Source organism: Bos javanicus, chromosome 28 (assembly GCF_032452875.1).
Source record: "Bos javanicus breed banteng chromosome 28, ARS-OSU_banteng_1.0, whole genome shotgun sequence".
Lineage (NCBI taxonomy): Eukaryota > Metazoa > Chordata > Mammalia > Artiodactyla > Bovidae > Bos > Bos javanicus.
Genome location: NC_083895.1, coordinates 28,999,708 through 29,027,117, shown reverse-complemented (window position 1 = coordinate 29,027,117; position 27,410 = coordinate 28,999,708). Strand labels below are relative to the sequence as shown.

At 51.7% G+C, this 27,410-nt stretch overlaps 1 protein-coding gene across 18 annotated transcripts in view; it reads right to left on the bottom strand.

Moving 5' to 3' along the window:
* The window catches only part of LOC133240635 (cadherin-23-like), a 377,180-nt gene that overhangs the window by 281,468 nt on the left and 68,302 nt on the right, over positions 1–27,410 (bottom strand). For 17 of the 18 annotated variants that reach the window (XM_061405805.1, XM_061405806.1, XM_061405792.1 and 14 more), the window contains one exon: positions 20,963–21,040. In XM_061405805.1, coding sequence (XP_061261789.1) covers positions 20,963–21,040 — 78 coding nt within the window. Of the gene's footprint in view, positions 1–20,962; positions 21,041–21,501; positions 21,643–27,410 lie in introns of all 18 variants that reach the window. The other variant, XM_061405809.1, reaches the window with a different exon arrangement.

Genomic DNA, 27,410 nt, shown 5'->3' with positions numbered 1-27,410 from the left:
TGTGCTAGCTCACTTCAGTCGTGTCTGACTCTGTGTGACCCTACAGACTGCAGCCCACCAGGCTCCTCTGTCCATGGGGATTCTCCAGGCAAGAGTACTGGAGTGGGTTGCCATGCCCTTCTCCAGGGGATCTTCCCAATCCAGAGACCAAACCTGTGTCTCTTAAGTCTCCTGCATGGGCAGGCAGGTTCTTTACCACTAGTGCTACCTGGAAATCCCAGTAAACATGTAAACAGTTCATTTCCACATAAAGTGACAGGTGCAAGGCTGTATCACCGGCCAGGAGAGGCCAGAGGACAGACCCCCCGAGTCAGGAATTCCAGGAAGGCTTTCTGGAAGAGAGACGTGTGAGGTAAATGAAGACAAAGAAAGAGGAAAGGAAACTCAAGAAGCGCATCTTAGGCAGCAGAAGTGTGCAAACCAGGCACCGAAGCAGGAAGCAGCAGAGTGTTCCGCGCATGACAATGGAGGTGCCTCTGGGCTTTTTAGAGCAGCTGCAGGGCACAGCTGGGACTGTGTGTTCTGAGTTGGTGAGGCAGCTGGGCTGCAGACAGCGACCTAGGTGTCACTGGCTCTAAGTGGTCATGGGACAAGTGGAGGGGGAGATCCCATCATGGGGAGCATGTATAAGGGGTCAGAGGACATTTCCTGGGAAGCACTGCTCAGTGGAAGGAGACCAAGAAGGAGTGGTCACAAAGGCAGGAGAGGGGCAGGAGGGTGCCTGGGGAACAGTGAGGCAGGTCCCAGGAGCCGCAAGGTCAGAGAGGTGAGGTCTGAAAACTGCCCCATCGACTGGCTGTAGGGTGAGGTGTGTAAGTGCAACGTGGGGAGGAGCCATGCAGGAGGGTCAGGAACAAACGGCAGACCAACCCAGGTCAAGAGGGAGCGAGTGAGTGTAGACCACCCAGCAAGAAGCCTGGCTGCATATATTTAAAACCTTGTTCTTCAAAAGACACTGCTTAAAAGGATGTACAGAGAGATACAGACTGAGTGAAAGTCTTGGCAAATCATCCATCTGATAAAAGACTCTGATCCAAAATATATAAAGAACTCTCAAAATTCAATAATAAGAAAACAACTTGTTTTCAACAATGGTCAAATGATTTGACTAGCCGCTTCAGAGAAGATATATGGTTGGCAAATCAGCACATGAGAAGCTGCTCAACACTGTTAGGAAAATGCAAATTAAAACCACAATGAGATACCACACATACCTACTAGAATGTCTAAAATTAAAACTACCTCCCATCATGGAGTTACCAGAGTCTGGAAGTGGGTGGAAAGAATGGAGTTATTGTTTAATGGGTACGGAGTTTCTGTGAGGGACAATGAAAATGTTCTGGAAAGAGTGAGATGCTTCCACAGCATTGGAAATATACTTAATGCCAGTGAATTGTACACTTAAAAATAGTTGAAATGGTAAATTTTAGGTATTATATACATATATATTTCCATAATTAAAAAAAAAAGATCCCGTGCCAAGTGCTGGCAAGTATAGTGAGTGGAACAGCTGAATAGGACTGTGACTGGTACAACCATTCTGAAAAACAGTTTAGCAGCTTCTTAAGAAGTTAAATGTACACTTAAGACTCAGCCATTCCACTCCTAGATATTCCCCCCCCAAAAATAAAAGCATATGTCCATATAACGTACCTGAGTTTTATGGCAGTCTTATTTGGAATAGCCAAACACTGGAAACAACCCCAATGTTCATCAACAGGTGAATGAATAAACAAAGTGTGGTCTCTCTCTGTTTGGAATACAACTTGACAACAAAGATGGATATACTATGACGTAGCAACAATATGAATGGGTCTCAAAATAATGGTGCTGAGTGAAAGCAGATAGACAAAAAAAGTACATACAGTATTAGTCTATTTGCATAAAGTTCTGGAAAAAGCAAACTAATCCACAGAGACAGAAGGTAGGTCAGTGGTTATCTGGGGAGGGAGGGTAGGAGGGGTAGAAGGAAGGATTACAAAGAGGCACAAGAAGACTTTTGGAAGGTGATGGATAAGCTTAGTATCCTGACTGTGGTAATGGTTTTCAGGGTATACATATATCTCAAAAAGAATCAATTACACACTTTGAATGTATATAACAACACAACATTTTTCATATGTTGATTATGTCTCAATAATGCTGTAGGTAAGGCAATGGCAGCCCACTCCAGTACTCTTGCCTGGGAAATCCCATGGGGGAGCCTGGTAGGCTGCAGTCCATGGGGTTGCTAAGAGTCGGACACGACTGAGCGACTTCACTTTTACTTTTCACTTTCATGCATTGGAGGAGGAAATGGCAACCCACTCCAGTGTTCCTGCCTGGAGAATCCCAGGGATGGGGGAGCCTGGGGGGCTGCCGTCTATGGGGTTGCACAGAGCTGGACACGACTGAAGCGACTTAGCAGCAAGTTCTTTTTTTAAAGGAGCTTGAATGGGAAAGGAAGGAAAGTTGGTGGAGGGAGCTTCAGGGTCCAGAAGGGCTGTGTTTTAGGATGGAAGGGATGTGAGCCCTGCTTTGGAGCTCTTGTGGAGCAAGGGAACTGCTGAGCCTTCCTGAGGTCCACAGAGAGGAAGCCTAGGAGAAAGACAAGCCCTGAGAGCCAGCATGAGGAGGACACCGTCTAGAAGGCAGAGGGGGAAGCAGGCGAAGGCTGTGGGGGGAGGAGTTCTGGGAGGGGCGAGGAGTGGAGGAGGAGTGGCTCATGTCTGTCCCATCCCTTTGCACCTGCGGTTTCCTCTGTCTGAAACCTGACCCAAGTGCCTGTGCTGCACACTGAACCCCTGATATATATTTGCTCCTTGAATCCTTAGGAAAGACCAGGGAGGACCCTGGTTCTAGCGAATCAGGGGCAATCACAGAGATGACCTGGAGACTTGGGGTCTGTCTGACTGCAATCCCAGGACCCCTCCTGAGGGTGAGACTCTCTCCTGTGCCCACCCCGTCCTCTCAGCTTGCCCCTCGTTACTACCATGTCCAGCCTGGGTGGCCATGGTCAGCTGAGAAGCATCTGACCCTCCTACCCCAGCAGAATCCCCAGGAAGACGGGGTTGTTGGACCTGCTGAGCTGCTCCAGCACCCGTGGGTGCTCAGGAGACATGGTGGAGCAGGGTAGAGGGGACTCATGAAAGGACTCTTGAAGGCGTGCATCAGCGGTTCTCAGAGTGTGCGCCCCAGAGCAGCAGCAGCAGCATCACCTGGAAGCGGTGAGAAATGCAAATTCCTGGCCCTACCCCCGACCTCTGAATCAGAAACTAAGGGGTCAGGACCCAGCAATTTGTTCTAGCAAGCCTTCTAGAGGATTCTGAGGCTCACCAAAGTCCAAGAACCAGTGGTGTACATTATCCACCCACAGAATGCTCTAATTCAAGTTCACACTTAGGTTTGTCAGCTGTAAATCGCTGAAATTAGATGGCGGATCCCATCCCAGCAACCGTGATCCTGGGCATCCTCTCCTTGGTCTCCAAAGGGGCTCGCTCAGCCATCCTGCCCTATGGCAGCCCCTCCTCACCCTCCTCCCACCATCCCCCACAAAGGAAAAAGAGCCAACGTGCTTCAAATAATCACAACCTCAGAGAGCGTGCAGTCCCACAAGGGCGACCCTTGTTGCTCTTCCCCAGATTCTGACTTCAAAATAAACAGCAGCCACCAAGGTGGACCGTGACCCCGTGGGTGTGTGAGCACAAACACACGCACACACATACCACACTCTGTCTCGTCCGTGGCCAAAGGCCAGGGTGCCGAGACGGCTCTTCTGAGACATTACCTTCTGAACATCCTATTCCTCCCACACTCAGGAGGAAAATTATGACTTTCTCAGGGAGCAGTTTTTTTTTTTTTCCCCTGTGTTTTTTCCTCTCCCCTCGTTCGGCGCACGGCACTAATTTATGACTATTTTCCCAAGTCACTGAAGTAAGAGGGTAATGGCTTTCAGCTGCTTGCTTTCTCTCACCTGTCACTCACCACTGGCTACCTGACAGGACTGCAGACAGTGTTCCAATCACAGGGGCTGTTTTCCTTCCCCAGGAAGCAAAGAATTCATAGTGGCCGTGGGGAGAGTTATTTCATTCCTGGACGGAGCAACGTCAGGTAAACAGCTGTAAAAATTCATAACCAGCAGGGCTGCCTCTGGTCTCCAGGGCCCCAGCTCTGAGCTGGCCTAGCTGGGATTGGGGAGCTGGGTGGCACTCGATGACTCAGACCCCCTGGTTTCTATCACCCCATCAACTCCAGCCTCTTGACCTTGAGTAGGTCACATTGTCTCTCTGTCCCTGAAGCTTTCCAGCTATCACCTGGAGAGAAAGTTCTTTGTCCTCAGGGTCAGGCATGGAGAACGGGGGTGAAGAGACCAGGCATGCCCTCAGAGGGCCACCTGTCCCCAGCTAAGTGGCCAGGGGCAGGATGCTGAGGCTTAGTTGCTCATTTGAAGATCAGAGAGACTTTGTGCCAGCGTCGTCCAACCAAACGTGCAGGGCAAACGGAAACATGATCTGTGTTGCCCCAGACACAGCCACTCCACAGGTGTGGCGGCTGAACACTTGAAACACGGGGAAAGAGAGACTGAGTTCTGCATTTTCATCTCATTGGAATTAATGTGCACTTAAGTAGTCATGTGTGGCCAGCAGCCAGTGCATTTCAGACAATGCAGCATTATACTTTTCCACGGGCTTCAAGTGTCTCGCACTGACAGGAACGGAGATGTGAGTATAGTGCCCTCATCCTCGGTGGCTGTGAGGATTGAATGAGATGATGCACAGAAAGCCTCGTCACCTAGTTGGCTCTCCGTAAATGGCAGCTCTGGTTAACTCTATGGGACAGGGTCGGATGGAAGGGGGAAGTGTCTAGTTATAACAGCTCTTTAAGTGACTTGCTTTTCAGCCATTTGTTTCCAGTTGACCTAGTAGGGAGGTCTAGCTGCCACCAGTGAGGGGGCACATGGGGCACGAGGCCAGGGTCAGCAGTCAGGGAGACGGAAAGGGTCCATGAGAGGCCCTGCTATCTGGCACGACCACCCGCTCTGCGCCCTCCATTCCCAACCCCGATTCCTCATTCAGCAGCACCAGAAATGTAAAGGTGCGCCATTCACCCAGACTCTGGACAGTGAGGCTGCGTGGAATTGCTTCTGGTGAGACAAGTCCCCATCACAGATAACTGGTGGGTTTTAGAAGATTCTCTTCCCTGGAGCCAGAGCAACAGGAGATACAGCAGGACTGGCTGGGGAAATGACTATTTGACCGTCTTCTAAAACCAGGCAGTCAGGGATTCACAGTCTGCCCTGGATTTCAGTCTGGACTCCACTGTTTACTAGTTCAGGGAGCAGGGCATCTTGTTTTTTCCCTCTGAGCTTCAGTTTCCTCATCTGTCACACAGAGACTTAAAGGCCCTCCTGACAAGTTATCATAAAGATTTGATGCAACAATGTGTACAAAGTGCTTCCTAGGTGCTCAGTAAATAAAAGCTGTTATTACTATTGTCATTACTATCATTGGGAGGTAGCAGAACACACTGGTTAACAAGCCAGTTGTTGGAGCAGGACCACCCAAGTTCAAATCCTGGCTCCACCCCCACTCACCAGCTATATGATCTTGGGCAAGTCACTAAAACCATTTGCCTCAGTTTCTCCATCTATAAAATAGAAAAGATAGTAACCCTTCCTCACTTTAAAGGAGCTTACAGCAGCTACTGACACAGAAAAAGTACTACACGTGTTGCTGAAACTAGATATTCTAATGAGGCCTCCAAAGATAGAGTGGTGGGTGGACAACATCTGTATGTTCCTCATAAGGAAGCAGCCAATGTAAGAAATTCCAGCAGGCCTGGGAATTGACATGTTGATGGCAGGACACTGCCCTGGGTGAAGCAAAAGGGCAGAGAATGAGAAACAGCAGAACTTCAACAAAACAGATCAGTTCCAACAAGAAAATGTTTTGACCTCAAGGGGCCTGGCTCTCAGACACCCTGAGGTCTTTACACCCACTGATACTTTGTCATGAGAGAGTCAACGTCCTGATTTATGGATGAGAAAACTCTGGCCAGAGAGCCAGCCAGTAAGAGAATGCTAATCCCCTCCACCATCCGTCCAGCCTCCCCTGTCACTCACTCACCTCTTCTAAAGCCCAGACGGGAGACCGAGGGATAGAGGAGGGGGAGGGTGACCCTGTCCTCAGCCCTCATTATTCTTTTAATGGCATCGATGACACAGAAAGTAACTGGGAAGGAAAAGACAACACTTCCTGCCAACCGGGTGTGCGCAGGCTGGGATTAATGAGCCTTGATGGTGTGCCAGGCGCGGTGCTGGGCATTTGTCACAAGTCCTATGTCACAACTCATATGTCATCTCACCAAATGAGGGTTCCAGGCTGGAGCAGGGACAAGCACCCAGGCTCCCAGGCAGCCTGTCTTCTCAATGTGGCCCCTGGTCTAATTTCAGAATGCAGTTTCATAACTGCCACTTCTCAAATAAACTCAGATTTATTTATATATTTGGAGCTAAAAGGCAGTGCAACTTTTCTCATTGACATGTTTCTAGTCAGTAAAGTAGGTAATTTAAGCTGTAAAAATATTCATTCTCCTCCCCTACCTTCAACCATGGCACTCAATGAAGCTATTTTTATTTTGAAAGTGTTAGTCATTCAGTTGCGTCCGACTCTTTGTGACCACATGGACTGTAGCCCACCAGGCTTCTCTGTCCATGGAATTTTCCAGGCAAGAATACTGGAGTGAGTTGCCATTTTCTTCTCCAGGGGAATCTTCCCCACCCAGGGATCAAACTTGGGTCTCCTGCATTGCAGGCAGACTCTTCACCAACTGAGCCAAAGAAATGCAGCTGGGGAACATTTTAATTTTCCTAAGTTGACCTTCAGGCAAAAGAGGAAGCATTCTCCCTTGGATCTGAGGCCTGCTAAGTTTGAAGGTCCCACCCAGAGGAGCAGGCACCATAGGCCCACTCCCCACACATGTCTTCTGGTTTCCTGTCTGGAGAGCGAGGGCAGGCACTGAACCAGGCTCAGGGGCACCTCAGAATGTCAGCATCTGATCAGCTTTTTTTTTTTTTTTTTTTTGCTTTTTGAAAGCATCTGTACAGGCAGGGGCAGATCCCCAGGTGGGACAGGAATGACCATCCCTGCCACTGCACACCCAGTGGGGGCCAGGCCCTGTGCCCACCTCATTCATTATTTCATTCAAGAGTCAAAATAGCTCTGCGAAGTGCATGGGATCAGCCCCATTTTATAGATGAGAAAAACCGAGGCTCCCAGGGCTGGAAGGACATGCCTGAGGCCTCAGCATGCGCAGGGGCAAAGTCCGGCCTCAGAGCTCCCTCCATGCCTCACAGACTGTCACACCACGCTGGGAGTGCGTAGCCAGGAGTTGGTGATGGATGGCCAGGCTGTTGACGGCGAGGCCGGCAGCTTCATCACTTCAGAAGCCACCCCACCCTCCCTGACAGACCCTCAAACACACCCTGCCCCCAAGCCAGCTCCACATTTTCTTGGGCAGGACTCATTCCCAAGCAGGTGGGAGCACCTGAGAAGGAAGCAGTTTCCTGCTCCTTAATTGACTGTAAATTGCTCCAGAGCTTTTAATGAAGGCCGTCAGGAGTAATTATGCCCACTGCTGCGCGGCTACTCTGTGTAAACACAAAAGGCAGGGGCTGAGGGCATCTCACTATCTCATCTCCGCTCTTCTGTGCCTCCCCTCCCTTGCAGACCCCCTCCTGTTTCACACATCTGTCACCTGATGAGGAGCCACAGCTGAGGTGTAGAAAACACTGGTGATGTCCCAGCCAAGGGACCTGCAAGATGGCCAGGCAGGCAAGAGACGGGTCCAGAGAGCCCAACATGAGGCCCACCAGGCAACCGCCACCAGGGCTGCCTGCCTGAGCAGGCCTGGATGACAGAGGACTCATGCTGGACTCCAGAGCCAATTCCAGAGGCTGGGAAGCAGCGGGGCAAGGGGAGAGGCCTCAAAGTGTGGTCCCCAGACCGGCAGCAGCAGCAGCATCTAAGAACTTGTGGGAAAGGCGAATTATTGGGCCCCAAGCCAGACCTACTGAATCAAAAACATAGAGGGTGTGGCCGGCAATCTGAGTTGTAACAAGTCCCCCAGGGGGTTCAGAACTATGAGAGGGAGGGAAAGATCACAAATAGCATGAGCCTGTTAGCCTCAGCTTACAAGACGGGGAAGCTGAAGTCTAAAGAGCCATGGCTTACTTGTGGGCATGGAGTGGGCACGCAACCGGGCACTGCAGCCACAAGTCCAGGCTGGGGTCAGACCAACCAGTTCAAACCCTGATACAAATATTTAAGGCACCCTTTCACTTTGGACAGGTCACTGACTTTTCCTCATCTCTAAAGTGGGAGCAGTTCAGTTCAGTGGCTCAGTCGTGTCCAACTCTTTGCGACCCCATGGACTGCAGCACACCAGGCTTCCCTGTCCATCGTCAACTCCCAGAGCTTGCTCAAACTAATGTCCATCGAGTCAGTGATGCCATCCAACCATCTCATCCTCTGTCAGGCAGAAGTGGAGGCAGAAGTGGCCCTTGTCAGCTGTCCTGAGGGTCTCGTGTATGGGAAACTGGCACAGGGTCTGTAAGTTGCTTTCATCCCAAGACACTGCCATCAGACTTTGAATCCCACGATGTGGCCAGGAACTGAGAAGAGGCAGGACTGAGGAAGTCATGAGGACTGTTTTAAAAGAGTCAGAATGCTGGTGCCACCCCCCACCCAGGGCACTGACTGTCATCACTCTGACCCCTGTCCCTGGGAAGCCCCCGTCCCTGCACCCTCCTGTCCCCAAGCTGCTCCTCATGGGTGGGGCGTGTCTCCCTGTTCACTTCCTCTCCTGGACGCCTGCCTCTTCCTCAGAAAAGGCATTCTGACATTTGCAGCCCAGGGAAGAATGAGCTTTCAGGCTGGGACAGACACTTAAGGCAAGAGATGGGTCACTTTGTCATTACATGGGACACTTAAGTCATTACATGGGACGAGTGCCACTCCCTGTGCCAGGCTCCACAAGGGACATTGAAGAAGGAGGAGGCTCACTGCTAGCCTCCAGTACATCCCAGTGACCCCACCAAACAGGCTTTAAGACTGGGTTCCTACTCTCAAAGAGCTCACAACGTGGTCTATTCCCTGGCTCCCCTCTGGCCAGTCCTCTACCATTGAGGGGCAGCCATGGTAGCCGATTAGGACAAACACCTGGGTGACCCGGGTGAGGTGAGCTGCCAGAGCCCCACAGGGAGCTCTGCGCCCTGGACCTTGTGCCCCTGTGTGTCAACACCAAGCAAGATGATCCCCTGAGGACATCTCCCCAACAGTTCACTGAGTCCCCAGCTACGGATCCGCTCTGATCTGCTGGGACGTCTGTCAGCCTGAAGAGGCAGTGTCCCCAGCAATGGGACTGGGGTGCCCCTAGGGGTGATAGGCTGCCAGAAATCAGTGAGATTTACCCACAGGCTCTGGGCCACTCACCTACACCCTACCTGCAATGTCTGAGGCAGTCTGGAGCCAGGGTCCCCAGGGGGACCGGCAGGTGGGCACCACTGCTCGCACCCCATTCTGGGGTGACACAGGATGGATAAGGGGGGAGGGACAGTGACCTGTACCACAACAAGGCTGGAAGCCACTTCTGGCACCCAGGTGAGCCGAGTAGGGTGCCTGGGCCCCGTCAGCCCTGCTCACCCACAAGCTGCCTCCCTGCCCAAAAGAGCTGAGTTATCCCCGGCATAGGGTTTTCTGAAGAGCTCATAAAGCAGCTGATGCGGTGAAGCAAGTTCAACATTCAATAACCCCTCCATCTCACTTGGGTCGGACGCCAGCATATTCATCTTGAATTATCCTTTTCAAAGACCAAATCAATCCTAGGAAGTGCTAGGCTGCTGTAACACACATTCCTACTGCCAAGATAGCCCAGGAACAGAGGGTCCATGGGGACACCACGGTGTGGGGATAGAAAGAGGCGGCCGAGGAACACCCTCTCCCTCACCCAAGGGCAAGAGGCAGGGGGGAACCAGAGTTTGATGCTCTCCTCCCCTCCATCCACTGTAGTATGAGGGCAGGGTGAAGAAGCTGAAGAGAGGCCACAGATGGTGGGTGAGGACCCTGTTCTACCCCAGGGCTGGAAGGTTCTCCTCTTTGCTTACTCTGATCTGCTCAACTGCAAAGAGGGTAGAGTGTTGGTTACGGAAGGAAAAAGACCTGGGCTTGAATACAGCACACTCAATAACTTGGGTGGGTGATAATCTCTCAAAGCCTCAGTTTCCTCATCTGTAAAATGGACTGAATAACCACCTCCTTCATAGGGAGCTGTGATGATTAAATGAGCAAGGCATGAAAAGCCACTGGGCATGGCACCTGGCACATAGAAGGGTGACCACGACGGAGTAGGTGGGAAAGCCTGTCCTGAGTCTGGGGGCTGGCTATAGGAACGGGGACCTCTAGAGTAAAACAGAGAAGATTCAGGGGCAGGTCTTGGTCTTCAGACCCCAAGCAACATCATGTGCAGAGGAACAGGCTGACTGCGGGGAGCTCTGGGCAAAGCAGGAATGATAAAGCATGGGGAAGAGGCAGAAGGTCCATGAGCAAGAGGGTGTGCCCACTACCCAGTGAGATGGGGCATCGCCCGCTGCTGCAAGGGTCCACCCTGTGCTTGCACTACCTGCTGGCTGACAGCTATATACCAAGAGCATTCCTGGCCAGGCTGGGAGGTGGGACCAGGCACCTCTGGGCCTTTCCCACCTACAAAGTGAAAATGTCCTTGGAAGAGCAACACATAAATCACACCAAATCTTTTATGTGTTGAGCACAGTAGGGTTGGGCCACTTAGCGTATCATTCTCATCCTCAAGTTGCTTCTGTCCTAGTTGGGAAAAGCGCGAGTCAATGACAACAATATAGTTAGCATATATTAGTGCCAAGTACAGTTCTCAAGGTCTGAAGTTGACTTATTTAACCCTATGAGTACATACTATGTGATCATCGTCCCTGTTTTCCAACCAGGTAAACTGAGGCATAGAAAGTTTTTTTTTTTTTTTTTTAAGTAGCTAGTTCATACAGTCCATACTTGCTCAAGATTCAGTGGAGGGCTTCTTGGAAGAGGAGGCACTTCACGACAAATATCTCAATAAAAACAAAGCCTGCTATGTTTGTGGCAATTTAGTTTTCAAAGCTCTTTCATAAAGATCCCTGTGAAGTCAGCTGGGCAAATTGATCGGCCTCATTTTCAGACGAGGAAAAAGAGACTCAGAGAGGCTAAGGGACTTGCATACGGTTACAGAGATAACAGGTGATACAGTTGAAATTAGAACCCAGGCCTTGTGCCACCTCCCAGTGCTTGGTGCCCTGTGCCCAGATCGGGGAGAGGAGGAGGGAGATGGCACCCAGGCAAGAGGACCTTCAGGGAGATCCTTGCATCAAAGGACAACTTTTCCTGAGTGTCCAAACACAGGTCCAGGGCTGACACGGAGACTTGATCTATTCCGGGCCAAGCTGTAGTTGGACAGTCAGGCTCACAGGTCCCCTGAGCCATGTAAAGAATAGTCAGGGTGAGGGGAGTGATGACAAGTTCAAAGTCGGCTCTGCCTGCCACAGTCTCCCCAACCAGCTGGAGGATTTTCAGCTCCTGTAAATCATACCTTCAGCTGGTTCCCAGAGAGCCCAAGTGTTCCCGGCTGGCTGCAAGCTCAGCACAATCTCACCCAATGACACAGCTGAGCCAGGCTCATCTGCCAGCCCCCCCACCCCACTAAAGGGGGTGCCTGCTGCCTGGCCACCAGCACAGCTGTTCGAAGCCCCCACCTCCTTCACTGCTGATCATGGGAAAGGCCATGGGCCCGGGAGCTAGCAACCTGGTTAATCTAACACTCTCATCTGTTTCCCCAGTTGTTTCTCAGCAATATTTCCAACTCTGCACAGTAGGTCCAGCAAGCACTAGCATAGTCCAAGTAGCTGGCAAAGTGAGGCCCAGACAGGGAAATCGACTTGCCCAAGCTCACACAGCTGCACGGGAGCAGAGCCCAGCCGGGAACCCAGGCTTCTGCCCCAGTCCTGGGCCTGCACTCGAAGGCAGAGCTGTGCTGGCCACTTTCCCCTCTCTGGGAGCAACTAACTGCCCCTCCTCCCAGCTCCTTCCCGTGTGCAGTCATTGAGCACCGAGACCCTTTCCTGGGTGACAAACTGAGCAAAGACCCTCAAAACTCCTGAGAGGTAGCAGAGGAGGGTAGTAAGAGTGTGGATGCTGAAGACTCAACTCTTGGTATTCAAATCCCGAGGGAGCTTGGGCAGCTTGACTGATTCGAGTCTGTAACAGGGGGATCACGATAGAGCAGACTTCCCATCATTGCTGTAAGGATTTGGTGAGATCATACAAGTAATCTAACTATTAAAATGCAGGTACTAGTTGGTCACTACTATTATGTTTATTTTTAACCACAGCAACCTACTTCTGCCACCCAGGACACAACACAAGTTGCTTGCCCCATGGTGGGCTGACCTGGTCCATGGCCTTCTGAAATGCCACTCCTGGGGCTTCTGCCTGTACACCCAGTCACTCAATGATGCCTCCACTATGAATCTCCCCGTCTCCAAGCCCAGAATGAAGTCCTTCCTCCCCTCAAGCATTAGCAGCACCCTGGAGCTCACAGTTCCCACTTGCCTGCGGTGGACTGGACATTTACCACAACATCCTCTTCTCAGCTCCAAACGGGGGCTCCTTAAAAGCAATGACCCACACACAGAGTCCCCAAGTTGTGGTTAAGCGCACAGGCTTTGGGGTCAGGCAGCACTGGGCTCAAGCTCAATTTCCGCCCTATATAAGCTGTGTGACCCAGTGCAAATTACTAACCCTCTCTGAGCCCTCTGTCTTCTCATCTGTAAAGTAGGGATTATAAGGCCCACTTTCTTGGTCTGCTACAAGGATTCAATGAAGCAATGCGAATGAAGCGCTTACCTAGACACAGAGTAAGTGTGTAATTAAAGATAGTTGCCATTTTCCCGGTTATCCTTCATGTGTGTCCCACACTGCCACCAAGCACAGCTGGCACAGGTGCACAGTGCAGACCATTAACGCCGGCCTGCACGACAGGTGGCACATCATCGTTACCATTAGTGATATTACGGCTGCACCCAAAACACTCACCCCATCCCCACTCGTGCCAAGAGGGAGTCCATGGCTGGGTGTGCCACAGGCTCCAGATGTGCCCGGGCAGGGGCCTCTAAGGAGTGGCTACAGTCCAGAACCCCCAAAGGACACCATTCTGCCCTATAACCCCTTTGAGGGCCGATGCTGACCTGAGGAGTGGCAGAAAGGAAGCAGGGCCACAGCGGCATCCAGGCCCTTCCGGATCCTGTGAGTCATGCACACCTCCCAGAAGGAAGCATGAAAGCCCTGCTCTGTGAAGGCACCACTGAGCCAGGGTCCTGGACTGGCTTGTCCAGCACCTGCTCACCTGGACAGATACTACATCACCTCTTTCCTCCAGAACCTCACCTAGTGCCAACAGCCTTAGGGAGCAGCTGGGCTCCCCTCCCTAAGCACTCCAGCCTCGGACTGTGGCAGCTTTGAGGCACCTGGACTCCTTTTCTCTAAAATCAAGTCCCAAGCTCACAGCCCACCAACCCAGGCCTCTTCTTCCCTAGGCCCAGATGTACCCCATGCCTGCATGGGCAGAGGCCCCTTAAATCCTTTGCAGCTGGTATAAGAAGTTAGGGCAGGAATTCAATAGTAACTCTCTGAGGCCCTTGGGCAAGCTCCCTACTTGGGCCTCAGTTTCCCTATCTGTAAAGTGGGAGTGATTGACTAGTGATTATCAAATTGTCCCGCAGGAGGCCCTAGTTGTTCATTGCTGGTCCTCTGAGGATTCTCAGGTGAGGGATAAAATCGAAGGTTAGGAATACAGGCTGTTAGTGCTATCTACCTCTGACCTTAACTTCAACCACAGATTGTGATTTCTCCTTAACACATTACTGTCTCAGCCATTCTAATTTTTTTTTTTTTTTGTATTGTTCTTAGCTACTGAGCTACATTGCCTCTGTGCAAGTGGCCAGCAGAAAAGCACAAACCATGCTCGGAGCACACACCTCGCTGATGCCTTGGACCGCCCCCCACCCACTGGATTCCTCATATCCACGTCCCTCTAACCCTTCAATTCCTGTAGCTTTGCCACCATCCCCTGCCAAGGAACTGCTTTGGGAGACAATGACCTCCTCTTCTCTGTGTCCTAAGGAACACTCTGGTTAAGGAAACAATCATTCTCAACTTGTGGCTCTCCATCCTCTCCCGAGAGATGACTTCTTCCCTTTACTTAGACAGAGGGAGAGGGGCACAGAGAGGGATAAAGCCCCTCCCGGGATACCAGATACAAAGAGAGTTGCAGAAAAGCCCCTCCCAGAGCCCCCTCTTGCCCGCCCACTTTGCGTCTGCTCCAACCTCATGCCTGATGTCCTGCCATCCCCACCCCACATCTCCCACTCCGAGCCAGTGCGGGCTGCCCCTGCAGGGAGCTGTCTGCGTGCATGCAGGCACACAGCTCCTCCATCTACTGAGACCGCGGACGCGGGTCAGCCCACCTGAAAATTGCTCTCGCTGGGTCCAGACGAAACAGCTGGGCATTGATGGAGTTTGCAGAGAAATTAATCAGCACCGACTGGCAGCAGTGCCAGGCGCTGCCTGGGCCCAATCCATCCTAATGAATCCCGAGCTCCTGCCTTAATGGCTCCTGACAAGACTAATTTAGTCGTGTAGGTGATTAGCGTGGGCATTATCACCTGAATTGTGGCTCAGGACGCTCTGGAGGTCTGAGAGGTGGGGGGGAGGTCTGCCTGGGGAAGTTGGCTCCATGTGCGCCAACCTTGGCAACACATGGAGGGACTGGAGCCAACAGGAGGGGAATCGGCAAGACATTCACATCCACTCACCCTTCCATCCTTCCTTCATCCCTCTACTCATCCGACCAGCATCTGTTAAGGCCCACTTTACACAAAGCACTGTGCTTGGCACCGAGGACATGTGCCAAGACGCTCAGCTTGCTCTCGGCTGTACAGTGGACACAATGCCACCTCTCTGAGACTTACTGTGAGGTCGACAGGAGCCCACGTTTCAAATGCTCAACAGAGGCCGTGGCTGGAGGCTGGCAGTCAATAAACGCTAGCTAATAGTATTGTTCTACAATCTTACATTATACATAAATACCGAAATGATAATGAATTGCAATGTCGATATTAATTAAGGTCATAAGCAAAAACGAACCACCAATGGGGAGTTACCACAAATAACCCTGATAGGACGTTGCTAAGAGCTTTCATAGAGTCATATTCAAAGCAAACAGAGGGCGAGGGGTGGGGGAGCTACGGCCCCTCCCAGGCAGGTGACATCTGAGCTACATCTCAAAAGATAGCAGGAATCCATCAGGCAGGGAAGGGGAAAAGGTGCTCCCTGCTGAAGGAACAGCGTGGGCGAGGGTGTAGTGATGAGACGGAGGTGAGAGGTCTGGGTGCTGAGCAGGTTCCCATGACTGGGGAGCAGGTATAGAGCGGTATGTGATGGGCTATGATAAAGAACTCTCACTCCTTTCTCTGGGCACTTGGGAGGCTTTAAGCTGGGGCTATTTAGAATTGGGATAGGATGAGTGACCTTGGGACCCAGGCTTGAGGAACACTGCCCCTCCCAGGACCTGAAGAATGAGGATTGGGTGCCAGCCAAAGTAGATGGACTAGATGCCCTCCATCCCCTTCAGAATCCTAAATCAGCTTGGTGCCTCCAAGCCAGGTGTCATGGGCTGCTTCTGTGTCCATCCCTGGAGGCCAGCCAGAGCTCAGTGCCCTGAGGGTCCCTAGAAAATATGTCACATACAGGCCCAGCAGGCAGCTGGGGTAATAAACACACAACCCCTGGCACAGTGTGGGCTTTGCCATTCACATGTGCAGGCACAGACAGCACCTGTGCCATCTTGGGGGCACACTCTCCTGGGCCCTCTCACTGGCAGCCATCCTTGTCGTCACCCACACCTCGTTCCCAACACCTTTGGGGGTGCAGGGTTGCCTGGCCTGAGACTTTAGGAGGATAGCAAGCAGGCATGGAGCCAGCCCTAGTCCCTGCCTTGGAAGGTCCCCCGACCCCTGCCACTCACAAACTCCAGACTTCACTCCTGCCCCAAGGCACCTGGAGCCCTGGGCATGAGCCAGGCACAGGGGTGGGCTCAGGGGACACGGAGATGCCAGGCACCTGGAAGGATTCACAGGGCAACACGGGAGACAGAGGAGGAGCTGAGTAACAGCTCTGCAACTAGACTAGCAGAGGAGAAAGCAAAGGAAGCGGCACTTGAACCCTGCCTGGGGAAATCCAGGAAGGCCCCACAGAGGCAGCGGCATCTGAATCAACTCGACTGACCAACAGAGGTCCATCACGTTCCAGGCAAAAAGGAGCAGCAACTGCAAAGGGCAAAAGGTGGGAACTCACCTTTCATGCTCAAGGAACTGCAAGGAAACTGATGTGGTTGGAGTGGATGAGTCACTCCATTGGGGTGGGGGTGGGGAATAGACTGAGAAGGCACAGCTAGAGGTCATGCCCTGGAAGAGATAAACTTCGCTGCGGAAAGGCCACAAGGCCTGAGGATTAGGTTGGCTTTAGCCACGGGGAGGTGGTTGGTGATCTCAACACAAGCAAAACTGGTGGAGTGGATTGGGGAGGGCAATCAGAGACAGCAAGCAACCTTGCACCCTGTCCCTCATTCTAAAGGTGCCACACAGCCATTGCTGCTGACAGCCAGGGCCAAGGTGTGGGCAATGCCAAGCAGCCCTACCATTACGTGCTCGCTGTGCCCTTGCTCTGCCCCGCCCAGGCCAGGCTCTGCTGTCAGTGACTGAGGTTCCCGTCTGGAGAGGACACGCAAGGATAAGGGAACCCTGGATGTTAACAGGCCGGGGAAGGCAGAGCTGCTTGATGACTTCATCTGGCTGCTGTCTTTTTCTGCTGGGAGATGGTCTACAAAAGAAGATCACACAGAGGGAATTGGAAGCTAAGATAGGAGGAGACAGAGACGGAACGAGCAGCCGGTGCACGGGATTTCAGACGGCCAGGCTGTGCCCTCCCATTCCACTCCCGAGTACAGGGCCGCTCGCCTGTGGTCGGAAATTGAGGCAAGAGCATAAAGAATAGAAATGCTCAGAAGGTTTGAGGTGAATGAAAGTCCTAATCTCTAGCCCAGGAGATTACAGAAACTACATCCTGACAGAGCCTGTAACCAAACTCTACCTTCCTTCCATTCTTAAAAGGAATTTAAAAACAAAATGCTCAGGACACTGCCTGGAACACTCAATAAACACTGTCATTATAATAATATATATTATACATGTATCTTTTATATCATAGTTATCATTATTATTCTGTAAATTTCCAGTGGTCAGAATTAGGCTCAGTGGGTAGGAGTTCCAGGGACAGGTTTCATAGTAATATTACAAAGACTTTTGCATTCCCAGAACTGTCTCCAAGAACAGAAATGAGCAGCCTGATAAGACCCTGAGTTCCCCATCACTGGGGGTCCAGGCAGAAGCCAGATATTCTGTCCCAGATTACCTTCCCAGCTGGAAGTTTGGTCTGCCCACAGCTCTGACCGCCTCCTCTGGTAAGCTGCCTAATTTGGGCTCTGGTTCTAGCCACTGGCACTAGCCACCCCACCGGACCCAGCTCATTTGCCTGCTTGTCTGTCCCCGCTACAAACTGGTGGCTGGTGGGACAGTAAACCAGTCATCCTTGGGCCATACGTTAAGTCCTCCTTTCTGTAAGAACAAAGCATTCCAGGCACGGAGGCTTTCGAGTTAACAACAGGGTATGTACACATGCCAATGATCCAGAGGGGAAACTATTCCATCCCATTTTACAGTTCGGAGCACCAAGATTCAGAGAGCAAAGGGTAGTGAGAGCCAAGCCCCAAAGTCAATTCTCTAGGCCGCCTCATTCCACACAGCAGGCAAAGGGCCAGTCCCCTGACAAGCTGTTTCAACCCTTATCCTCACTCTGGCCTCTGCTGGTCGGAGGCCCGCATCCTGGCACGTTCACATGACTTCACACCCACTGAGTGGCCCAGGGCAAGTAGGTGACAGCACTCATTGGAGGTTTCCAGGGCTGTGCTATCGGAGGGCCCAGAGATACAATACCCTGGCTGGCAGGATTGCCCAGGCCAAAGCTCACTGGGGCCCACCTGCCCAGTGCCTTCTCATTGGTGAGATGGGGAGACAGAGGCTGAGAGAGGGATGGCACTGTGCCCAATGCCACACTGCAAGGAATAGAAACTGGGTGCCTGACTTTCAGGGTAGAACTGGGCTGTGCCATCCTCATGTAAAAAGAAGCAAGGAGGCCAGGACAGTGCAGGCCAGCTCAGCACTGGCCCCTGTCCAGAGAGAGGAGCAGAACTGTCTTCCAGCTCACTGAGTCCTCTCTCACTCCTGCAGGCTCCCAGAGCCGGGGATCAATCCCCACTGCATCAGATGGACACCCCTGCTGTGACTGCCACAATGGGCTGCGTCCTAGGAGTTATTCCTGGAGGCTAACCAATGTCAGCATCTCCAGAAGACAGTCAAGAGCTGGGGCTAAAGGTAACTGGAGCAGGGTCTGCTGGTGTGTTCACTGGGGGCACCCCACCCGCCTCCCTGCAGCACAGGCCTCAGAGAACCCCCCACTCCGGGCTGAGCAGGGCAGTGCAGGCCACAAGCACTCCTCACCCGAGGGGGCTTTCCTCTGCGTCAGCAGCCCCAACTAGTGAGTGGCTGGCCACAGCTCTGCCTCAGGGACCTCACCTGTCCCAGATATATTTCTTCCACCCTGAAGGACTCTCCAGGAGGATAAGGTTGAAACAGACACTTAAAAAACCAGCCACAGGAAACAGCATGTGAAGAAATGGAAAGGACACTTTCGGGACTTGGCTCAAGCGCCATCACCTCCCCCAAACTTCTCCTGCTTCTCCCTGCCCCCAGGGGGCATGACCCTCCCCCATCAATCCCCACTGGGGCTTAACCAGACAACCAGCTCAGCTGCTACCACCCAAGACTCTGGTTTCTTTATCCCTCTGTCAAATTCCTCTCTGAATTCACAGCACTCGGGCCGGGCACAGGGGGCACCCCATCTGTATCTGATGAATTGATGAATGAACTGAAAAAAGTAGAGCCCCTAATGGTGATAAACACTGCCAACATTCATCATTCACAGATCCACGTGCACTGGGCCTCTGCACTGCTGGCTCCACGCCAGCCCCGCACCAGGTCTGGGGAGGAGCCATGAAGAGTCCAGGAGCCCTCAAACAACACCCCTGACCCAACTCAGCATGGTCCCCAAAAGACTGCCAGCCATGCTTTCCACCCCGCAGAAGGTGCTCTAAGCCTCTGGGAGAACATTCCAGAGAAGCAATCTGCCTCACTCTGGGATAACACTTCAAACACCACATCCCCGATCACCAACCCCCAAATCCAGCCTCACAACACTGCTGTGTGGGCCTGCTAACCATCAAAAGAGAGGCTACTTTCTACACAATGGCCCCCACAGCCCTAGAAACAGAGCATCACCGGGCCATGGGGACAAGCCCCACAATAGTCAGAAGCACACCCGCCGTGCCCGGCACCCATCCACAAAAAAAGGAAGACTGGAAGGGAAGGCCTCTGCAGCGGGCTGCTTGTGTATCCCTGCACACAGCAGGGTGAGGCTGGGCCCCACTAAGGCTGAGATTTTTTTTGGAGAATTTTGCATTTAGTTTGGTTTTATATATATGAAAGAGTGCTTTAAATGACCTATTAGTTAAATATCTTCAGAGCCCTTCCCTCTCCAAGCCATCCTGCTTCACTTTCAAGTACAAGTGATGCTCCTGAAAGACGCACCATGCTGGCCCGCTATGTACACTGCTCCTGGTACACAGCTCCACTCTGATACCCACAAAGCAGGCAGATCTGACGGTAAGAAGCCCCAGGGTACAAGCGCTTTCTCTAAAACAGACAAGAATGAAGGGACGCAAGAGGGAGTGTTGGTGAATGTGACGTGGAGTGGTTTTCCTCTGTGCTCGCAGGCTTCCTTGGTGGCTCAGATGGTAAAGAATCTGCCTCAGTACAGGAGACCTGGATTCAATCCCTGGATGGGGAGGATCCCCTGGAGAAGGGAGTGGCGACCCACTCCAGTATTCTTGCCTGAAGAATTCCATGGACAGAGGAACCTGGCTGGCTACAGTCCATGCGGTCACAAAGAGTCAAACATGACTGAGTGACTAACACACACACACACACACACACACACACACAACCAGTGCTGTCCCATCAGCTCAGCTTCAAGATGGGTTTGATCAATTCAACCCCATTTATTGAGAAGCTTCAGGATCCCTAGAGCTGAGCTAAGGCCATGGGGCTACATCTGCTGACCTCCAGCTGCAGGTAAAGGAGCCTGGCCCTCCGGAAGGGCTCATGAGGACAGACCTGGGTGATGAGGTGAGTCAAGTTGGGGCAGGTGGGAGGTGGTGAGGGGCACGGACCAAGATGCTCATGATCACTTCCTAAACAGTTTTTTTTTTTTTTAAATGACAAAAAAAAACAGGCATATCCAGTACAGAGAAAACTCAGTAATCACAGAAAAGTACAAAAGGCTGCAAATCAAATTATGAGCTTCCATCTTCAAATTTTCATGAGGAAGAGGAACAAGCCATTTTGTAGGACAAAATTAACGTAGAAGTGAAAGTCAAGCAACTTGGGCTCAATGTGATAAAATCTTTGATACTGAGACCTCCTCTCTTTTTAGAATGGGCCAACACAAGAAGCAGTGAGTGCCCCGTCCCTGGAGGCAACCAAGAAGAGACCACATGAACACCCATCGTCACCATGGCAGAGGTTCCAATCGCAGGGGGATGATCATCTCCATGTCTAATATCTCTTTCACTTGTGGGAAAGGAGGCCACCCCACACCACCCAGCATGCCCACCAGCCCTTGTGCCAACTCACCCACAGGCGTATCCTCACTGATCAGCAGGTATGTGTCAAAGAAGTGGTTGGTGAAGAAGGGCAGTCGGTTCACCTGGCCTGGAAGTTAGAGAAGAGCATCAGTCAAGTACCCTCATGCCAATTCTATACGTTCTGCAAGGGGTACAGAGTGGGGGCTACAGTCGGCACTGAGCCTGCATCTAGTGCCATGGCCCCTGGTAGCTCACTGCTCTGCCCCAAAGCCAACCAGGAGCAACTACGAGGCAGGCAGAAGGCTGTGAGGTCATTTGGTCAGCCAGGCCACCAGCCACGAGTAGCTATTGAGCCTGGGTACACATCGGGATGTGGTGAAATGTAAAATACACACAGGTTTTTGAAGACCTTGTATGGAAACTGAAAGTCACTCAGTCGTGTCCGACTCTTTGAGACCCCATGGACTATACAGTCCATGGAATTCTCCAGGCCAGAATACTGGAGTGGGTAGCCTTTCCCTTCTCCAGGGGATCTTCCCAACCCAGGGATCAAACCCAGGTCTCCCACATTGCAGGCAGATTCTTTACCAGCTGAGCCAGAAGGGAAGCCCAAGAATACTGGAGTGGGTAGCCTATTCCTTCTCCAGAGGATCATCCTGACCCAGGAATTGAACTGGGGTCTCCTTCATTGCAGGCAGATTCTTTACCAACTGAGCTATTAGGGAAGCCCTGTATGGAAAAGTGAGTATAAAATATCTCATTCGTCTTTTATATTGATTATGTGTGGAAATGATAATACTGTAGTTATACTGGATTATGTAAAATACATTATTAAAATGAGTTGCACCTGTTTCTTTTCTAATGCAATTCCTGGAAAATTTAAGACCACACTTGTGGCTCACATTGTATTTGTACTGGGCAGCCCAGCTATACACAGAATGGGAGCTAGGTAAAGAAAAGAGCTGTCTACTTTGTTAACCACTGCAACTCTGGTGCCCAGAATTTGGCTTAGCACAGAGCTTCAAAACTCCTTGGAATTTTTCAGAGCAACAGGAATGTCTTTTGTTATTCATAAGGAGTTCCTTTGACCACATCTAAGTTTATGCAATACTTTGGCCACCTGATATGAAGAAATGACTCATTAGAAAAGACTCTGATGCTGGGAAAGATTCAAGACAGGAGGAGAAATGGACGACAGAGGATGAGAAGGCTGAATGGCATCACCGACTCGATGGACATGAGTTTATACAAGCTCCGGGAGCTGGTGATGGAGAGGGAAGCCTGGTGTGCTGCAGTCCATGGGGTCGCAGAGTTGGACACAGCTGAGCAACTGAACTGAAAGTTTATGCACATGAAGTGACTTTTTAAATTAAAAAATGCTGTGTTAATTTCTGGTGAAAGAAAAGTGATTCAGTTCTTTTCATGTTCTTTTCCACTGTATAGTTTATTATAAGATATTGAATATAGTTCCCTGTGATGTATGGTAGAACCTTCTTGTCTATTTATTTTATATATAGTGCTTTGGATCTGCTAATTCCAAATTCCTAATTTATCCCTCCCCCTACCTTTCCCCTCTGGTAACCATGAGCTTGTCTTTTGTGTCTGTGGGTCTGTTTCTGTTTTGTAAATAAGTTCAGCTGTGTCATATTTTAGATTCCATGTATAAGTAGTATCGCTGGTAATTTGTCTTTGTCTGACTTACTTCACTTAGTATGATAAACTCGGATTGTATCCATGTAACTGCAAATGGCATTATTGCATTCATTTTACGGCTGAGTAGTATTCCACTGTATATATGTACCACATCTTCTTTATCCAGTCCTCTGTTGATGGACATTTAGGTTGCTTCCATGTCTTGGCTATTGTAAATAATGCTGCTGTAAACACTGGGATGCATGTATCTTTTTGAATTAGAGTTTTCTCCAGATATATGCCCAGGAGTGGGAATGCCGGATCATATGGTAACTATTTTTAGTTTTTTAAGGAACCTCCATTCTGTTCTCCATAGAGGTTGCACCAATTTACATTTCCACCAATAAGATAGGAGGGTTCCCTTTTCCCAGTGAGGTGATTTAGAGTGGAGCCTCTACAGAAAACCTCAGGATGGGGCCAATCACTGAAGACCAAGTGATTTGATGGGAACTTTCAGTCCATCCCCAACCTTAGGGAGGGAAGGATGGGAGGCTGGAGATTTCCAAGATTTGATGAGCTTCCAGGTTGGTGAACACACCCATGTGCTGGAAGGATGATGCTCCTAGAGAAACACGGAAGCTCCAGCTGACCCCAGGCCCTGCCGCCCCACACACAGACCTCATCCCATGCACCTCTTCCATCTGGCTGTTCCCGAGCTGGATGCTTTATGCTTTATATTCAACCAGTAAATGTAATAAGTGAACTATTTTCCTGAGTTCTGTGAGTCATTCTAGCTAACTGAACCTGAGAAGGGCTAGTGGGAAGCCCTGATTTATAGCTGGTTGGTCAGAAGTACCAGTGGCCTGGGACTCACCACTAGCATCTAAAGTGCAGCTGAACCCCTAAATCTGTGGACTCGGACCCTAATTCCAGGTAGTTAGCATCAGGATTGAACTGAATTGTTGGACACACGGTCGGTGTCTGGAGAGTGAGAGAACTGGTTGTTGGTATTGAAAAACACCCCAGTAGGCAAGTGAGGGCACTTCCCCCTCTGACCCCGTCAGCTGGGGGTGGGGGGTTGGCCCGTCTCAATGGGGCCGGCATTGTATAGCGCACACGTTAGCGGCTTGTGCTGGGTCTTCCAGGGGCCCTGAATGTGGATGGGCTGCAGCCCTCTTCTCCCTCATTTCCGTGGACCTGGCTGCCTCAGAGTTTAGGCCAGGGCCAAGAACACAGAGGCCAGCATTTCCACCATTGCCTGAGATCTCCTAGTGGGGAACAGGCAGGACTAGCGGCATTTCCACCCCCACCTGCCTTCACTCACTTGACCAGAAGCTGTGTCACTTCTGGTTCTGCAAGCGTTGTAGCCTCTTTCTCCCCTCCTGGCCTGGACTGCTGGCCCTTCTGCCTTCTCTTGCCAAATTCCTAGTCATTCTTCAAGTTTTTTCTTAGATGTCTCTTCTTCTAAGAAGCCCTCCCTGACCACTGCATTTCATCCACACCTTTACACCCTCTCGTATGAGGAATCTGGGGCTCCTCACATACACAACAGCCTCAGAAACAGGCCAGTGGTCAAGGGCTGCACTTTTGTTTGGAACTTCCCCGCACCTCTTTCTAGTCATGCGACCTTCCCGAACCTCAGTTTACTCAGGTGTAAAACAGCGATAACAACAAGACTTAACTTCTTTGCTGTGCTGGGGATTAAATGAGATTACATACATAAAGCGCTTAGCACCATGCTCTCGAACACAGCAAGCACTCGATAAGTGGTAGCTATAATTAACACCAAGATGGTTAGACATCATCGCTGACTCAATGGACATGAATTTGAGCAAACTCTGGGAGACAGTAGAGGACACAAGAGCCTGGCATGCATGTTCATGGGGTCTCAAAGAGTCAGACACGACTCAGCGACTGAACAGCAACAAAAATTAATGGCAGTGCTTCCCATGCAGCCAGAGGGGGATGGATCCCTGCTGGGGGCCTCGAGCTCCCTGACGGAAAGCGGCTGAGCCAGGGGAGAAGGCTCAGGGTGCCCAGAGAATCGAGGGTGGGCTCAGGCTGGTGGGAGAGGGAAATCAGCCGGGAAAAACATCACCCGCAGCAGCATCATTCTTTTTCAAGTATTGTTTCACACAACCTGCCAATAATCAGCCACTGAGAGTCCTGCACGGGCAGCTGGGCAGAGCCTGGGGGACGTGTGTCGCCTGCCATACACCGAGCACGACTGAGCTCTGGCAACAGGCTGCTACCCCAGGAAGCCCAGTGGCCTTGGGCTGCCAGTGGGGGCTGGAAGGGTCCTGGGAGAAGTGAGAAAGGGGAGGGCCCACAGGTCACTTGTTCACTTAAAGACACTTTTAAAGCACGGAGGCTGTGTCCTCCCGCCTCAGGAGCCTCAAGGCCTCTGGCCAAGTGGGAATGTGAGTGAGTGCGGCAAGGGGAGGGGACCATGGTGACTTCTGCGAGGAAGGGGAGTCCAGTTGCCTGCAACCATGATGCACCCCTCTGTCTCTGCCCCACACAGCTCATTCCCTGCTCTGGCATCTACTGTTCACTCAGCCCTGGATGCCTTCTCCGCACATTCCCGGCCCACTCGCACTGATCCTTCCCTACAAAGTAGATGTGAGTCCACCAGCTTTAAATGTTTCAAACACACAAACAAGATTCAAGCTTTAAACCATCACAGGCCTGAGGGGAGAAGGGAGAAGGCGAATTTGGGCTGCAGGTCCTGGACGACAGGCCTTCCCCACAAAGGCGAGGAAGGGAAAGATTTGAGAAGGAAGCAAAGCTGGGAAGGTGGAAGAGTGGAGCGGTCAAGACACTCGGTGTGGGAAGGATCAGGTGTCCAGCAGGCCAGGAAGCACAACCTCACTCAGAGCTGTGGGATGGGACAGGGAATTCTTACAGCTTGAAGAACACCGAGAGTGGCAGAGCCTGGACTGGGACCAGGAAGGCCCGACTTCAGCCCAAGTCCGCCTCCCCAGGCCTCTGAAGGTACCAAGCTTCTCACTGAGGTCCACACGGGGTACAGCCCTATGCCCCACCCCCAAACTCAAGACTAGAAGGTGCGCAGGACAAGGAGCACGGAGCAGCAACCGGGAGTGAGGCCTGGTAAGCCCTGCCACTTGCTGCTGCGTGACCTGGGCAAATCGCTCTACCTCTCTGGCCACCATTGCCCAGCCTCAAGATAAGGACAAAAAGCCCTCACTGCCCTCCCACCCTACAACTCCCTGTCAAGGTATCCCGTGCACCCCATCACTGTTACGGTGACTGCAGGGTGGCCCACGGGAGCGCAGCAGTAAGGGGCCTGACATGGCGAAGTCTGGGGGCTCCACCGTCACATCCCTCACACCCGGTGCCTGTGGGACCCGGCAGGAGGCTCACTGCCCAGGCTAGACAAGGGTCAGGGCAGGTCTCCTCAGGCCTTCACCTCCTGCCTTCCCAATAAGCCCACAGGCCCACAGTGAGAAATGCCAGGGAGCACACAGATGCAGGAGGGATGCTGGGAGGGGGTGTAGAAATCTTCGGCAGAGAGGACAGGCTGACAAAGAGATATGACATCGAGGGGGCGTCTGTCCCTAGGCCTGACCTATCACTGACTGCCAGGAATGGGAGGAGAGATCAGCTGGGGCTACATGGCCCCATCGTGCCAGAGGAACCACACTGGCTGCCCCCCACAGGGCCCAGGAAAGGGGACTGTGCCAGCAATGACATAGACACATAAATACATACATACACACACATGCAAAGCAGTCTAGCTCACAGGCAGGCTAGAGAATGGCTGGGTGGCCTAGGGAAAGGCCTCAACTCCTCTGTTTTCCGCACCCCATTTTTCTCCTCTTAGAGAGAGATGCAGATGATAATAAAAGAACACTTAAGGATGAGATGGTTGGATGGCATCACCGACTCGATGGACATGAGTTTGAGTAAGCTCTGGGAATTGGTGATGGACAAAGAAGCCTGGTACGCTGTAGTCCATGGGGTCGCAAAGAGTCGGACGTGACTGAGCAACTGAACTGAACACTTATTTAGCACTTAGTATATGCTAGGCACTATTCTAAGTGCTTGATATACATATTAACTCATCTGGTAATTTTGACAGTTTAAGAAGCAGAGTCCTATTGTGCTTCCTAGTTTAGAGAGAAGGAAGCTGAAACATGGAGAAGCTAAGAAACCTGCCCAGGAGAACCCCTTGGAGAAGCGGGGCTGGAACGCAGCAGTCCAACTGCTCGCTGCTGCCTTATGCCCACTCAGGATGCACGAACCATCTCCAACTTAGAGAGCCCAAGGGGAGACTGCCACCTCTTCCAGGAAGGCGGCCGAGCTCTTGGCACCTGCTTTACGAACCATCTCCAACTTAGAGAGCCCAAGGGGAGACTGCCACCTCTTCCAGGAAGGCGGCCGAGCTCCTAGCACCTGCTTTACTTTTACATGTATATTTCTTTTTAATGGGGTGGGGAGGGCACGAATGTCAAGATCACAGAGTCCCTGAGGAGGCTGAGGACATCGTCCAGCAAAGCCAGAGGGTCAGAGCTGGTCTCTTGGGCCCCTCACTGAGGTCTCTGTGAATGGGGCAGAGAAGGGCAGGGGCCTGGATTTTTTGACCAAAGCCCCAGGGGAGGACAGAGATCTGGATGGAGACCCAGTTGGGCCCTGCTCTGTACGACCCTGGGCCAGCTGCTTCTGTGGGCACCAGTTTTCTCCTTTGTGAAGTGGGCCAGGAGTGGAGAGAGGGTCTGAGACCCCTTCTGGATCTGCCCCGAGAGTCTCTGAGGCTGTGCTGTCATCCTGGGCTGCCTGGGTGGGAGTGAGCTCCCCATTGCAGGGGCATTCCAGCAGAGAGCACTCCCAGCCTGGAAGCCAGG